The sequence below is a fragment of the Mirounga leonina genome, unplaced genomic scaffold, assembly GCF_011800145.1.
Source record: "Mirounga leonina isolate KUSES-001 unplaced genomic scaffold, KU_Mleo_1.0 Mir_366, whole genome shotgun sequence".
In the NCBI taxonomy this organism is placed as follows: domain Eukaryota; kingdom Metazoa; phylum Chordata; class Mammalia; order Carnivora; family Phocidae; genus Mirounga; species Mirounga leonina.
Window position 1 is genome coordinate 19,658,610 of NW_023270709.1, and position 15,590 is coordinate 19,674,199.

A 15,590-nucleotide genomic window follows, 5' to 3' on the forward strand; every position below is an offset into this window, starting at 1 on the left:
AGGATCAGCCTTGTTATCCTTGTTTCTCATGGGTGACTTTTGTGACCTTATCTCCATTTGAATCCTTCCAAGAAAAGAACAGGAGGCCCGTAATTTGATGGTCTTGGCCCAGATTCAGCTGCGAGAGAGTGTTCTTGTGTGTTTTGAGCTCAGTGTAACTGCTCGGTCCTGTCTCTGCTCCGTGTGGGGAGGAGAAGCTCATGTCCGGCAGGCCGAGCCTCCTCACGTTTCATTTCTCACATGGAACTTTGCTACCTGAGCTGGCAGACCCCACAGCTGTTGTAGGAGATGATGTTTTGCGTTTCTGAGTTTCTAAAATTGCAAGGTTCTGAGCTGTTCTACATTTCTGTAATACAGGGGTGGTAATTTGCAGTTTTTCTTCATGTCTGAAACTCAGGGACAGTGATTGATTTTTTTTTAGGGAAAGGGAGAATTGACACCTGTGAAATCTGAGATACACACATTTTTTTTTTTTTAAATAGTCTCCATGCCCAGCGCAGACCCCAAAGCAGGCTTGAACTCCCAACCCTAAGGTCAAGACCTGAGCCTAAATCAAGAGTCGGATACTTAACTGACTGAGCCACCCAGGCGCCCTCCCCGCACACATATTTTTAATAATTAGTTGTACCCTCAAGCATTTCCATAGGAAAGCAATGGCCCAAATAATTTCTGGATTTAGGGTAGACAGAATGGGATTATAGATACAAAGGAAAACATAACTGTAAATACATTTGCAATATCTGATGAGTCTGTCCCCTAACATTCAGACCCTTTTGCACACAGAACAATCTGAACTTTAGGACAGAGGCCGTATTCTTGGGATATAAGAACTTTAAAAAGTGTGGAAGAGTTCCTGGATTTCATCCACCAGTTATTTATTTTTGTGAATGGCTAAGAAAGAGTCTAGAGCAGGTGTATAGCCATATCACCGACTTTACCCTTGTTCTATTCCTGTAGATTCTGGGGTCACTTTTATTTTTTATTTAAAAATCAAAAAAAATTTTTTTTAATCTTTCTAAAGATTTATTTATTTTGAGAGAGAGCATGAGCAGGGTGAGGGGCAGAGGGAGAGGCAGATTCCCCGCTGAGCAGGGAGCCCGATGCGGGACTCGAACCCAGGACCCTGGGATCATGACCTGAGCTGAAGGCAGACGCTTCACCGACTGAGCCACCCAGGCGCCCCTAGGGTCACCTTTCAAGCAGGTTCTAAGTTTTGGTGCCTGTATTAGTTTCCTGGGGCTGCTCTAACAAAATATTATAAACTCAGTGTCTTAAAGCAACAGAAGCATGTTGTCTCCTAGTTTCAGAGGCTGTGAGTCTGAAGTGAAGGTGTCCTGAAGGTCTGGGGGAGCGTCAGTCCAGCCTCTTCCAGCCTCTGGTGGTGGCAGCAATCCCTGGCATTCCTCGGCTTGTCCGTGGATCGCTGCAGGCTCGCATGACTCTCTCCCTGTCTGTCTCCCCCGCTTTGTCTCTTCTCCTCTTATAAGGACATTGCTTGCACGGAGGTTAGGGCTCACTGTAGTGTGACTGATTACATTGTAAGGACCACATTTCCAAATAAGGTCACATGCTGAGGTTCTGGGTGGACATGGATTTTAGGGGAACACTATTCAACCCAGTGTAGTGGCTATTTCACTGAAATTGCTGATCAACTGACTATATCAAGTACGATTTCTTCCGTGGTCTGTGTATTGAAGGTGAGAGTGGGGTTCTTGATGGTGTATTGACAAAATGACAGCCAGGTGTCTTGGGAATGGCGAGTGTGCTGGGAGGACACGCGCAGAACGGCAGGACGGAGTGCGGGTTCATCAGTCGCTGTCAGAGCTGCTCACCCTCCCGTGCAGAGGCTGGTTGAAGTACCCTCAAGTGGGCCTCTTGGGGAGGAAGGACTGGGAGCAGGTAGCGGGAGAGCAGGGCCTCTGTTGGGTCCCGGAAGCTGAAGAGCTTGGGTTCATGTTCACATAAGGCATCTCCATTCTGACCTCTGTGCAGTCCATTTGGAGTGTCGGGATCTAATCTCTCGGTTTACTCTCTCCTTGGGGCTACACCAGGAGGGGCTCCTTAGAGGCAGCCCTGGTGTGTTGGGGGTGGAACTGAAGCTTCTCTTCTTTTTCGGTACAGCCCAGGCTGGCCCTGGGTAGCCTTGAGGACAGATAGCAGACCGACGTGCCTTCAGGGCCTGAGCAGGTACATGAATGTGTGAAGCAGCTGGGAGTCCTTTATAGCAGGTGTTGGGGCTTGTCGTAAACTGAAAAATGCTTGCCCCACCCTTGGACTGTGTGAAAGCCGAGGAGCAAACAGAATACATCTGCAAACTGGATTCGCCCTCCGGACCTCGAGCCCACAAACCCCTGCTCCATGGCAGGTGGCATCTGCTTGGAGTCCTCCGAACTGACATCAGGGGTCCTGGAGCTCAGGCTTCTCCTGTGTCAGATTCTTAGAATTCTTGGAACATGCGTTCAAGATCATGTTTAGAAAAGGCCGTCGAACGTAGGCTTGGCGGGCAGTGTTGCTTTAGAAGCCAAGTAAATTTTATTCTTATTGCAATAGTCAGTCATCATGGGGATGCTTTGATCCGATGACTCCATATGTTAAATCAGCTCTGGAATGTGATCACAGATTTTAAGACCAAAAATAGCTTTTTTGTTCATTTCTACATTTAGCATCTTATTTCGATAGTTGTCGCGTACTTCTTCCTCCAGAAGTGTTCAGTAGCTTCTAGCTAAAAGGAGTCCTGCTTGACTGCTTCTCAGGAGGACAGTTTTTTCTGCCTGGTTTCATGACTTTGTGAAGTGGGTGGGGGGGGAGTATGGGTAATAAGTGATTACTGAACAGAAAGAAGTTTCTCGTGTCAGGCTGAAGCCTAGACTTGCAATGTAGGGGATTGCACTGGCTTCTACGTTACCTGTGATGCTGCTGTTAGGATGGAATGCTGTACCAGATGCAGCTGTGGGATTGATCTGGTGTTGGCGGGGGGTTGGCGTTCCGGGGGGAAGGGGTGCGGGTGAATGACATGAAGCCAACCGCCTGTCCTCGGCTGAGCCTGCGTGTCCGTTTCTTGTCTGCCATTGTGCCTCTTGGTCTCACCCTGCCCCGTTTCAGAGAGTGTCGGAAGTTTCCAACCACTGGTGGTACTCCATGCTCATCCTCCCCCCTTTGCTGAAAGACAGCGTGGCGGCACCCTTGCTCTCTGCCTACTACCCCGACTGCGTGGGCATGAGCCCCTCCTGCACCAGCACCCACAGCACAGCCGGCAGCACCAGCCCCGGGAAGCTGGAGCACTCCAAGGCTGTCCCCTCCACGCTGGGTGAGAGCTGGCCCTGGCCCTCTCTGCTTTCCTTTCCCCCTCTTTCCCTGGAAATGGGAGGGGGATAGGGGGGAGCAGAACACAAAAGTTTGTGGGGGTTTTTTTTTTAGTGTGTGCCATGTGATCTAAAGCACCTTGTGATTTCTTGGATTGGGTCATGCTGTGGCTCAGTCATATCATTCGTATAGATCATGCGGTTCATTTCCCATCCAGAGTGTGGGAAGTTTGTAACACTGGTCCAGGAATTGGGTCTACGGAATTTGATGAGTTACTTATTTGAGATTTGGGTGGCTGCATCATTTGATGATAACCCAAAAGTCTGACATGCTGGAAGAAAGTTTTGACCATATGAGCAGCCCTTCTTTTTTTTCTGAGTCTTTTTTGCTTCTAATTATGCCATGGAAAATCTCAGCAAAGTTGATCAACTCTTGAAAAAAATCCAAAACTTCAGGTCAGGCCAGACATTCCATTGACCACTTACTTTAAATGGATCTTTAAAATTCTCCACCAGCGTTCTTGGTGTCCCCACAAGAATTCTAGACCTTCCCTTGTCCATACACTAACAAACTTCATGTTTGATGTGCAAATAGATTTTGACCTAGAAGCCCTATTTTAAGGGTTTCTTTAATTTTTATTTTTAAAAAATTTTTAAAAAGATTTTATTTGAGAGAGAGTGTGAGCGAGCATGGGGGTGGGATAGAGAGAGAAGCAGGCTCCCCGCTGAGTAGGGAGCCTGGTGCGGGCCTCGATCCCAGGACCCTGAGATCATGACCTGAGCTGAAGGCAGACGCTTAACCGACTGAGCCACCGATGCACCACCATATTTTATAGTTTTTAACTGATAACACTGGGCCCTCTAAAAATGTGGTTGTGGTCTGAATCAAAGCCAAAGTGGTAAGTCCCAGGGTTAATGAAGGTGCCATGAAACAGGCACGCAAATGCTATTAGTGGGTGTGGACATTTGTGAGGGATGGTTTGTCCATGAATTGAAAACCTAAAAATAGACACCCCTTTATTCTAGGAATTTGTCATAAATAAATTAGCAAATTCTCAAAGGTTAATCCGAAGATTTATATGGCATTGTTTACAATAGGGAAATAATTCGATGAAATTTCAGTGCCCAGGAACAGAGGAGTGGTTAAATAATAGGAAAATATTCCGTGTTCATTGAAGTCAGGTTCAGTGACATGGGACAGTGGTCTTGAAAAGCAGGTTCGGAAACAGCATGTTTTTCTGGCTTTTAAAAAACAAGAGTCTGATATATTAATAGTCTCTGTGCGTAGAAGCAGCACGAAGGATAGACTGTAGCCTTAAATGTTACCCCATGGCTCGTGGATTACCAGGGGTTAATGATTGTCATGTACCTCTGTGAACTGATTGATGTTTTAATCAGAAAAATTCCAACGAAGGTTACTTTTAGAATTTATTTCTACGGGGAGTTGGTGTTCACAGAGTTTCAGTCTTACAAGATAACAGAAGTTCTGGAGATGTGTTGCAGAACAACGTGGATACACTTCACCCCGTTCAACACTGCACTTAAACACGGTTAAGGTGCTCGATTTTAGGGCAGGTGTTTAACCCCCATGAAAACCTTAAAAAAAGGGGTGCCTGGGTGGCTCAGTTGGTTAAGTGACTGCCTTCGGCTCAGATCATGATCCTGGAGTCCTGGGATCGAGTCCCGCGTCGGGCTCCCTGCTCAGCAGGGAATCTGCTTCTCCCTCTGACCCTCCGCCACTCATGTGCGCACTCTCAAATAAATAAATAAAATCTTAAAAAAAAACAAAAAACAAAACCTTAAAACAATTTTTTTCCATACGTGGGCATTCAATTGGTGAAGAAAGAGCAGGAGAAATAGAGAAATACTCAGTTCACGTGTATTCCGTCTTAACCGGACAGAGGGAGCGGGAATGTGTCGTGGGACAGACCGTAGCCCTGGCTGAGGCTGTCCTTTCCCGTGTGTGCCCGCGTGGTCACTTACCTGAGTGTGGGATGTGTGCGTCTACACGTCTTCTGTCAGTTCCAGGCATGAACCGGTACTTCCAGCCTTTCTACCAGCCCAACGAGTGTGGCAAAGCCCTGTGTGTGCGGCCGGACGTGATGGAGCTGGACGAGCTCTATGAGTTCCCAGAGTATTCCCGAGACCCCACCATGTACCTGGCTTTGCGGAACCTCATCCTCGCCCTGTGGTACACTAACTGCAAAGTAAGCAGAGCCTTTAGATCAGCGATTCTCCACCTTCCCACCGCGGACTCTGGGTGGATAGTCATTGTGTGGGGGGCTGTCCGGGGCCCTGTAGGATGTTTTGCGGCATCCCTGGCCTCTACCCACTGGAACTCCCTCCGCCCCCCGCCCCCCGGTTGTGACAACCCAAGATGTCTCCAGCCATTGCCTCCCAGGCGCTAAGTCTCCCCATCCTGGGAACCCCCACTTCAGATCATATGTCATCCGAATTTTTGGCTCTCTAGTGAGTATGAGGTGCAAAGTTTGGTTCAGAGAGTTCCAATGTGAATGCGGAGAGAAAAAATACAAAACATTAAAGATTGGGTTATAATCCCTTGAGGGCAGGGATTCTTACATTACTATCCTCCAACAGCTGAGACCAGTGCTTTGCTGTCTGCTGGGACTGAATCTGTGTTAGGGGCCTCATACAGCCCCCACCTGGAAAGGGGGGAGGCCAAGCGAAAGGGAATAGGAGCTTTTTAAATCATTATTATCTAAACAAAGGCTTTCCTGACCCTGGTGTTTTTCTTTTTTTCTTTTTTTTAAGGTTTTATTTATTTGAGAGAGAATGAGAGAGCCCGAGAGTGGGGAGGATCAGAGGGAGTAGTAGACTCTCTGCTGAGCAGGGAGCCTGACTCGGGACTTGATCCCGGGACTCCAGGTTCATGACCTGAGCCGAAGGCAGTCGCTTAACCAACTGAGCCAGGCGCCCCGTGACCCTAGTATTTTTCTGATTTATTAATTTCTTCTGCAATTATTTGAGTGACTGCTGAATGCAGAACATTTGGCGAGACTGCCAAAGTAATCTTGATTCAAGAAAGATATTCCGGATCCACCTTGGTGTTTCACTGGATGAGAATCCAGTATGAGATGGCCTGATTAGGTTTATGGCTGTTAATGCAATTTATACGAATTCTATGAGTGGGTTGGACAAGGCAGAATTGTTCATTTCCTCCCCAGCAGGCTTGAGGTAGGTGCTCAATAAACATTTGCTAACTGAACAAAATTGTGGTCAGAATTTCCTGTAAATAAGTTGTAAAGATACACTTTTCAGAAACAGCCCTGGATTCATTTTTCTTCACATTTCTTTTCGTTCGACTTTGAGAATTGATTTATACTGGTGAAGAACCTTACAGAAAATAATCTTGAACCTTGTCAGCCTGGATCTATTTTAATATTTAATAAAATAGTATGATTTATGTTTAATATTCTAGTGGAAAACACATATTTGTGAAAGAATCAAAGATTTTGAAATTATTTTCTTTTTAAAATTCATGACTACAAATAAGTTTTTTTTACCTTTTGCACCAACCCGAGCCGTGTTCTTTCTTGAATATGGTTGACCTTGAACGATGTGGGGGTTAGTGACATTGACACCCCCCCAACCCAGTCAAAAATCCGTATATAACTTTTGGCTCCCCCCCAGAACTTAACTACGGATAGCCTGCTGTTGACCCGAAGCCTTACCAATACTGTAAGCTATTGATTGACACATAATTTGTATGTTGCGTGTGTATACATACTGTATTCTTACAATAAAGTAAGCTACAGAAAATGTTAAGTACCGCACTGTGCTTATCGAAAATATCCATCTGTGAGTGGGCCCACACGGTTCAACCCTGTGTCGTTCATGGGTCTACTGTAAGTCCTCTTCCTGCATTTGGTCAGGTTCTTTCGGAGCTGGGGGCTTGGTGACAAGTAGAGGACGAGCCAGAGGTTGGGTCCCACTCTTGAGCCTGTTCTAACTTCACGACAGTGGGTCAAGGCTATGTTAGTCTTGTATCTTTGAAACGTTCCAAGGCCTTGCCACCACTGGGGCACGCAGGGAAAGACAGTGTCTTTTTTCTTTTTTTTTTTAAACACGTTTCTAAATCTGTCTCCTCACATCTTACGGTGATGAGAATCCAGCTTTTCCTCCTGCCGGTTCGAGCGGCGGCGTGGGCTTCTGCTGTGGCCCTTACCGTGTGGTGTATCGAGTCAGGAATGCATTGCAACGTGGTCAGCCCACGCTCCCCAGAGCTGTCCTTCTCGGGGAGGAGAAGGTGAACTGATGAAACACAAATTGCTGTCTCTTCCTTTTGTCCCTTTTTTTTTCTTCACCAGGCAACCCCCCCACCCCCCTTTGATCCTCCTGTGTCTTAGTGACCCAGGATGGACTTTAGTACCCTGAGAGGGTTTTTGTTTTGTTTGTTTGGTTTTTTTTTTTTTTATTTATTTGAGAGAGAGAGAAAGCATGAGGTGGGGAGGGTCAGAGGGAGAAGCAGACTCCCCGCCGAGCAGGGAGCCCGATGCGGGACTCGATCCTGGGACTCCAGGATCATGACCTGAGCCGAAGGCAGTCGCTTAACCAACTGAGCCACCCAGGCGCCCATTTGGTTGGTTTTTTATTGTGGCAAAAACACAACGTAATATTTACTATTTTTACCATTGTAAAAGGTACAGTTTAATGGCATTAAGTAAATAGTGTTGTATAATCATCCTCACATCTTGTTCTAGAACTTTTCATTACCCCAGGAGGAAACCCCACAGCCATTAAGCAGTGACTCCCCATCCCTTCCTCCCCCCAGCTTCTGGCAACCACTAATCTACTTCCTGTCTCTATAGATTTGCCCATTGCGGGTTGTTCATATAAATGGAATCCTACAGTATGTGACTTTTCGTAAGTAGCTTCTTCACGTAGCATCACGTTTGCAGGATGCCTTCATGTTGTAGCGTGGATCGGTACCTCATTTCTTTTTATAGCCAAGTAATGGTCCACGAATGGATCTACCCCATTTGGTTTATCCATTCATCCATTAATGGACACTTGGATAGTACTTGGATAGTTCCCACCTTTTGGCAATCTGAGTATAGTGCTGCTATGAATTTTATATGAGCCTACATTTTTAGTTCTTTTCAGTGGTTACCCAGGAGTGGGCTTGCTGGGTCACAGAGGAATTCTGTTTAACTTTTTGAGGAGCCCAGAGTTACTTGTGTTTGTTTTGTCTTAACAGTCTGGTTTTTGTTTCCACACACAGGAAGCTCTTACCCCTCAGAAATGTATTCCTCACATCATTGTCCGGGGTCTCGTGCGCATCCGGTGCGTTCAGGAAGTGGAGAGGATACTTTATTTTATGACGAGGAAAGGTCTCATCAACACGGGAGTTCTTGGCGTCGGCACCGACCAGCATCTTCTTCCTAAAGATTACCATAACGTAGGTGACTTTCGCGCTCGCGGTAACACCACCGCCATCACGATAAATGCGAGTGTGAGACATCAGTGTTAGGGGATCCTCGTTAATAATACTAGTGACAGACACATTATCACCACACAAGTTACAAAGCAAGACTTGTGTAGAATATGTGCTTCTCTGGGGAAGAGAGTATCAGGCACTGGTTGCCTAGACTATGGAAGAGAGGAGTGGATTACTTACGTGCAACCTGATTGTTTAGGTAAATACCTTTCTGTGAACATCAAACAAATGTAGATGAACTAAGTGAACTAATGTGGTTTGGCAGTTAGTACCTTCTTAGAACCACTAAAACAATATATTGCATTCATTTCTCTAATTGGATCCTTTTTCAAAAAAAATTTTATTTTTTTAAGAAATCAGTCATCATCATCGGGGCTGGTCCAGCAGGATTAGCAGCTGCTCGGCAACTGCATAACTTTGGAATTAAGGTAAGACTTTTGGGGACATGAAGTTGATAACAGATGGTTAACTGTGCCTTTGGTCCAAATTTTCTAAGATTTAGAAACCAGTTTCTGATTTTAGTGGAGAATGCGAAACACACTGTATCTTTATATCTTTAAAATCTTTCTAATCGATCCTAGGAAAGATAAAACATTTGAAATCGGTTTGATAAAAGAAAGGTGGGGGGAATAGCAGTTCTCAGCAGCTTTAGGACAGGATTTTAGGCTCCTAATGAGCAAATCAGAAGAGAGTATGTGCAGAAACTAAGGCAGAAATTCTCCACGGGGTGTTATCGACCCCATAGAGGGCACATTGGGAAAAAGTCCTTGTTTTTGTAATAGTTTGAAACAACCAAATAGTAGCTTGGAAAGTCACCGTTTCTTGTATTAAAGTTTCTGAAGCACCCAGTTAAATTTTCTTATGCAAATCAAAGGTATCCTTTTTTTTTTTTTTTGAGTAAGCTCTATGCCCAACGTGGAGCTTGAACCCACAACCCCGAGATCAGCAGTCACATTCTCTACTGACTGAATCAGCCAGGTGCCCCTCAAAGGCACACTTTGAGTCTTACTCTGGAAAACAGTCTGCTTTTGGAAGCAAGATTGAATTGGTTAATCCATGGTTCGGACAGGATTACATGACTTTTAAAGGGCTGTACATATTTGAGGTAGCCTGCTTCTCCAAGGTAGGATAGTTTTTAGCTAGCGTGTGGCCTTATTCCAGTTGTTCAACATTAGCCCAAATAGAGACTTACAAAAAACTATCGCGCAATTCAGAATCTCATTTCCATTAGATGCATTTGAATTAACCATCCCTCGATTTGTGACTTTCTAGGTCTGACACGTTTCTCCTTTTTAAAAACTAGTATTTTTCAAGGACTTTGGTTTTCAGTTGAACTAAACGTGAAGATCAGTTTGGTAGAACTGAATTAGTCTTACCACTTTTCTCGTCTGGCTGAAAGAAATGACAGCTTTTTCACAATGTCTTCTCTGCTGGAGGAGTTTCAGAGATGAGAAAAGTTTCAGTAGCTATGTCTAAGAGAAGTTTTCCTCAGCTGAATGGAAGATGTAAGTCTTGGATTACATTATTTTGCTCACAAAACCAAAGAACCTGAGTTGGATTTATGGGAAGCGTGTTTACATTTCAGAGTATTTTCTGAATGGTATTAAGCTAGGACGTGTTTTAATTGATCACTTTTTTATTCCAGCATTAGATATTAAGGACTGAGACCTCTTGTTCTTGTTTGGGAAACTCACAGATGATATTGCAAGGACGGTATTAATATCCAAAGTCTAGGGGGCTGTCTTTAATGTCCTGCCTTCCTCTTACATTGAAGCAAAACTAGACACGGATGGGTCTGTGTTAATCTGAATAAAGTCAGAGAAAAGAGAGTGGGGAGGGTTAGAACCTCAGGTTGTAACCTTCCTTGTCGGAGAAAATGAGGAATAAGAATATTCAGAGGACCCCTCCCGTTCTCCCCTCTCTCTCGCCAGGTGATGAGAGAGACCCCACAGAGACCACCGGTCCTTCTTAATGTTAGGAAAGAGATTCCCCGGAGTAACCAAGATGGTTGACTTGGGGAACCTCCTTGAGCTGTTAGGGATCCGGAAGTGAAATGGCCGAGTAGGATTCACATTTTCCCTGAGTTACTGCAACCCAGGGAAGTGTGGCTCTTGTAGTCAGAGCAGTCCACCACCAGCAGCTCCTCCTGCCGTCTGAAATTTGGGGGAGGTAAAGCTGTCTGCGTGTGGGGCCAACCTGCTTAGGCCACGCCCACCAGGTCGTACTTGGATAGTATGAGTGACATACGATTTTATTTTTAACAGTAGTCCTATCTTAGGGAAGTTAAGGCCTATTTGCAATGCTGAAGGCATTTTGCTCCATCCAGAGACGTTTTATAGGACAAACTCACCTCTTTAGTTTTTTATAATGCTTTTTAATTTATGGAATAGTATTAAGTAAAAGCTTTCAGAGTATGTTTCATGTGGTGGTTCATCAAATCTTTTCATTATGGGGTTGGAGAGGAGAGGGTTTGAGGGATTTTACCAGCCGACCACTCACTCACTTCTTGCTAAAAAGCTGGATGGTTTGTTTTAACATCTACATTGGCTTCTGTTCACACTGCCTCCTTCTTAAAGTTTTTTCTCAAGTGTTATCATAATTAACCAAATATGGAACTTATTTAACTGTGTGTCATTCTGCATTTATAGCACTGCATTTAATATGGTTTTTCTATCCTATTTAGCTTCCCTGATTGCTTGTCTTTTTAGGTAACTGTCCTGGAAGCCAAAGACCGAATTGGAGGCCGAGTATGGGATGATAAATCTTTTAAAGGTGTCACAGTGGGAAGAGGAGCCCAGATTGTCAATGGCTGTATCAACAACCCAGTAGCACTAATGTGTGAACAAGTGGGTTTCTTTAAGATTTGTGTTGTAGATAATCAGAAGGAAAAATGGTCTCATTTTGCTTGTGTATAGTATTAGTAATGCTTCTAGATGATATAGAACCGCCCCCAAATGATTTCTTGCCCCCTCATCCCCTCTGAAAAGTCAACAAAAATAGTTACATTTCTTCCTTTCAGAGAAGGTGGAACTGTAGTGTGCATAAAAGATTTTTTTCTAAGATCTTTAATTATATTTGTGTCTCATTTGCAGGCCACTCGATTAGCTCATCACTGTACGGTTGCCAGATGGAGCAAATAAAAATACAGAATGCCCAGCTAAGTTTGACTTTTGGATAAACAAGTATTTTGTTTAGGGTAAGTATGTCCCAAATATTACATAGGATGTTTTGCATGCAATATTTGGGACATACTTACGCTAAAAAAACAAAAACAACAACAAACAGACACCAAAACCCAAACTACTCATTGTTTATCTGAAAGTCAGATTTACCTGGGCATCCTGTCTCTTATCGGGCAACCCTCTATAGTTTCTTAGAAGACCTGGTAGGCCCAAGGTTTTTTCCTGAAGTATTTATTGACGGTAAATTCAACACCACCTTCCATGAGTGTCTGTGTGGTTGCGTGCTTATCTATGGGAGAGTCCACAGTGGGGCTGGAATGTCAGAGCAAGGAGAGGCAGTGCTCAGCCATAGCTTCGGAAGCATTAATTAATATTGCCCGAAAAGCTGTAGAGTGCATGGCATGGACGCTGTTGCTGTCACCTCACCTTCTCCTATAATAAGGTCTCACAGATTTCATGCTCTTTTTTCTCACTGCCTCACTTTGCTGCCATTCCCTAGGAAGCATACTTAGCTTTCTCTTCGAGAGCTGCTAGACCATTTTCTCCATGAGAGCTCTAATTTCAGCTTAGAACCTGTAAGTATTTTTTCCAGGGCAAATTTTCACCTTCTTATTCTTATTATTTTGAAGCTTGGCATCAGCATGCATAAATTTGGAGAGAGATGTGACTTAATTCAGGAAGGTGGACGAATAACTGACCCCACTATTGACAAGCGCATGGATTTTCATTTTAATGCTCTCTTGGATGTTGTCTCTGAGTGGAGAAAGGATAAGACTCAGCTCCAAGATGTTCCTTTAGGAGGTATGGGAGAATGGTGTTCTGAATGTTCCATTGGAGTCTCCTTGTAACCCTAGCTGATTAGGACTAGCAGCATCCGCCTGTGCAGTCGGATGTCTGCAATGGGAGGAGTCCTATGAAGGGGCACCTGGCTGGTTCATTTGGTAGAGCTTGTGACTCTTGATCTCAGGGTCATGAGCTCAGGCTCCACGATGGGCTTAGAGCGTATGTTAAAACACACACACACACACACACACACGAGGAGTCCTATGAGCATTCCTTTTGGACTGATGAGTCCTCTGGACTGTTCTGCTCTGCGGAGAACTTCCTCAAGGACCTTTAGAGGCTTGTGTGCGTGAACACACTCAGATCTTACTTTGCATAAAATAGCTGATGTTTAAAATAATTATTTAAATGTTTAATTTTCAGTTTCCCGGAGGAGCTTACTTTAAGGAAACGTGTTCTAGGCCCTGTGTGAAGAGTCCCTACATAATGTCCATTCTAGATAAAAAGACTTTTTGTATGCCAGGATTTCCTTTCCTTTTTGGGGGGCAATAGCTTGAGTTTGTTTTTTTTTTTTTTCCCCAGTATGTTTTGTTTAAGAATGCAAGAATGTGTATTGCAATTGGAAAATTTTAATTCAAAATCATTAGGCTTTGGTACTAAACGGACCAAAATGTACTCAGTTAATTGTACTCTTTGGAAAACTTGACTGTATATAACCACTCATTTCCACGAGGGTGCCAGTGGAGATTTGATGGTACTGCTTCTTGAGTTGAGGTTTATTTAACCTACAATTCTTACGTCCTGGATGTATCACTCGTAGTTCTTGGCGGCCTGTCGGGGTTTCCTCAAGTATGATCATCTGAACTCTGTTCGCAGGATGTTAATTTGCTTCAACTATATGTTTCCTTGTAAGGGTTCTTAGGTCTGCATCCTGGTGCATGCCCCCTCATTGTTTGGGGTAAAGGTCTCAGTAGCAAGCACTGTCCCTTCTCTTTCCCCTCCCCTTGCCCTCCTGCTTGAGACCCATCCCCTCCAGTTGCCCTTATTCTTAAAGACTCTCACAGAACATTTTCAGAAATTGGGATGCACAGGGATCATTTAATCAAATGTAAGTCATGTCCAGACCCAGGGGCACATTGTTGAATTTTCTGGAGTTGGGGACAGTTACTAGGCTGACTTGGGGAATGTGCTCAGATTTGGGGTAGTGTTGTGCCCATGGGTGGTAATCGCTGGATGGGGGTCTTTACCTTTTTTTCAGGGCCACCAGGTAAAAAAGTTAATAATGTTGCTTTGTCTTGGCCAATTAAGAAAAGTTATCAAGGGAAGGTCTGCAACACCGACTGTGCAAGTTGTTGTTTTTTTCTAATTAATATTTTTTTGGAAAAGCTTTAATAATGGGGCACACGTCTGCATAAAGGCAGTCTCCGTCCTCTCCTGCCTGGTAGTATCGGAGCTGTGTGAGAGTCTGTCTCATTAGCACTTAGCTGAAAACGCCCAAATAGAAATACTAAGAAGCTAGAGTTAATTTCACAGAGCATATGTACTAAAGCTTTTAAATGTAATTTACATAAAAATCACATTAAGGCTTCTCCCAATTTGTTCATACTTAATTTTATATACAGTTCTAGCAATCTTGGTTCCTCCCGAATCTCCTCAAAACCTAAAGGAAAATAGAAACCACGTAGCAGGAGGCAGGAATGGGACTGCAAGATGGTAATGAAGGTAGCACAAAGGCCCTGTGGTCTGGGGGCCGAGGCCCAGCACAGATCCAGAGGTGCCGTGGCCATCCCCGTAGTACGACTTAGCATAAGAACGGAAAATTTTAATGAGAGTGTGGAGTTGTCAAAAAAAATTTTTTTTCCTTAACTCACTTTCAGTTCCATTTCTAGTTAAGCAAGTGCACAGACTTGATAGAAGCTTTGAGTCTGCAGGGTACATGTGGGCTGGTGGTCAGCACGGCGGAAGGGTACGAAGAAGAAGCACCCTGTGCTGAGAGGCTTAGAATTTGTCAGACATGAGCCTCCCCCACCCCCTCCCCCCAAAAGGGAATCTAAGACCAGAGTTGGAGTGATGCGACCACAGGACTGTGTGTCTGTGTAGCTGAAAGGTCCAGTTGCATGGGATGGATGAAGGTTGGGGTTGGCAGCAAGCAGGATTCCCAAGGCGTGTGTTGGCCAGCTGATGCTGGGCTGGAAGGGGGCCGGGCCGGGCCGGGCCGGGGGGTAGGGGAGCGGCCAGTGAGGCGAGTGGTAGCAACAGGCCTCCCACGGTTGGAATTACCAGGAAGAGACTTAGCGGCGCGCTCGGCAGAGCATGTGAGCGGGCAGGTAGTAGGGGCTGTCTTTAGAAAGGCTGATTATGTGCTAGCTGGGTCTGGCTGTGGGTTTTGGAATTTTTTACGCAGGCAGTAGAAAACCAGTAATTAAAAGGTATCGAGGCAGAAGGCTGAGGTGACGAAAGCCCGTGATGGGTTATTCTTGTTTCGGAGAGAATATAGCCAGTAGTCTAGCGTAGGTCTCTGAGTTGAGGTAAGATGTTCTAAGAACTTGACCTTAGGTGGTCCCAGTAGGACCAGAAAGGGAAGAGGAATTTTCTCTGGGGGTACAGCGGGTACTCCCCCCACCCCCCCCCACGCCCCCTACCTTGATCTTGAGCGAAAAAAGAAAGTTTTTCAGCTAGGCAGAAACGAAACATGGTTGAAGCTGTAGAGCCTACATACTTTGTTTCCAGTTAAGATAAGCTTTTCCTTCCTGAGTGAAACCAACCTTATCAAGATGTCCTTTCCCCCCCCACCCCCCAACCCGGGTTTACTTGGGAAGGGACTTCAGAAGTTTGGGGGTTTGCGGGTCCCAGGAGGTGCAGAGC

General features: G+C 44.9%; 1 protein-coding gene across 3 annotated transcripts in view; it reads left to right on the forward strand.

Moving 5' to 3' along the window:
- Positions 1–15,590, forward strand: part of KDM1B (lysine demethylase 1B) — a 57,597-nt gene that overhangs the window by 27,250 nt on the left and 14,757 nt on the right. Inside the window, exons 8-13 of one of the 3 annotated variants that reach the window (XM_034985742.1) lie at positions 3,103–3,307; positions 5,325–5,509; positions 8,545–8,721; positions 9,114–9,188; positions 11,469–11,606; positions 12,572–12,906. In XM_034985742.1, the coding sequence (XP_034841633.1) occupies positions 3,103–3,307; positions 5,325–5,509; positions 8,545–8,721; positions 9,114–9,188; positions 11,469–11,606; positions 12,572–12,790 (999 nt within the window). In that variant the 3' untranslated portion in view covers positions 12,791–12,906. Of the gene's footprint in view, positions 1–3,102; positions 3,308–5,324; positions 5,510–8,544; positions 8,722–9,113; positions 9,189–11,468; positions 11,607–12,571; positions 12,907–15,590 lie in introns of those variants that run through there. The other 2 variants (XM_034985743.1, XM_034985744.1) reach the window with 2 other exon arrangements.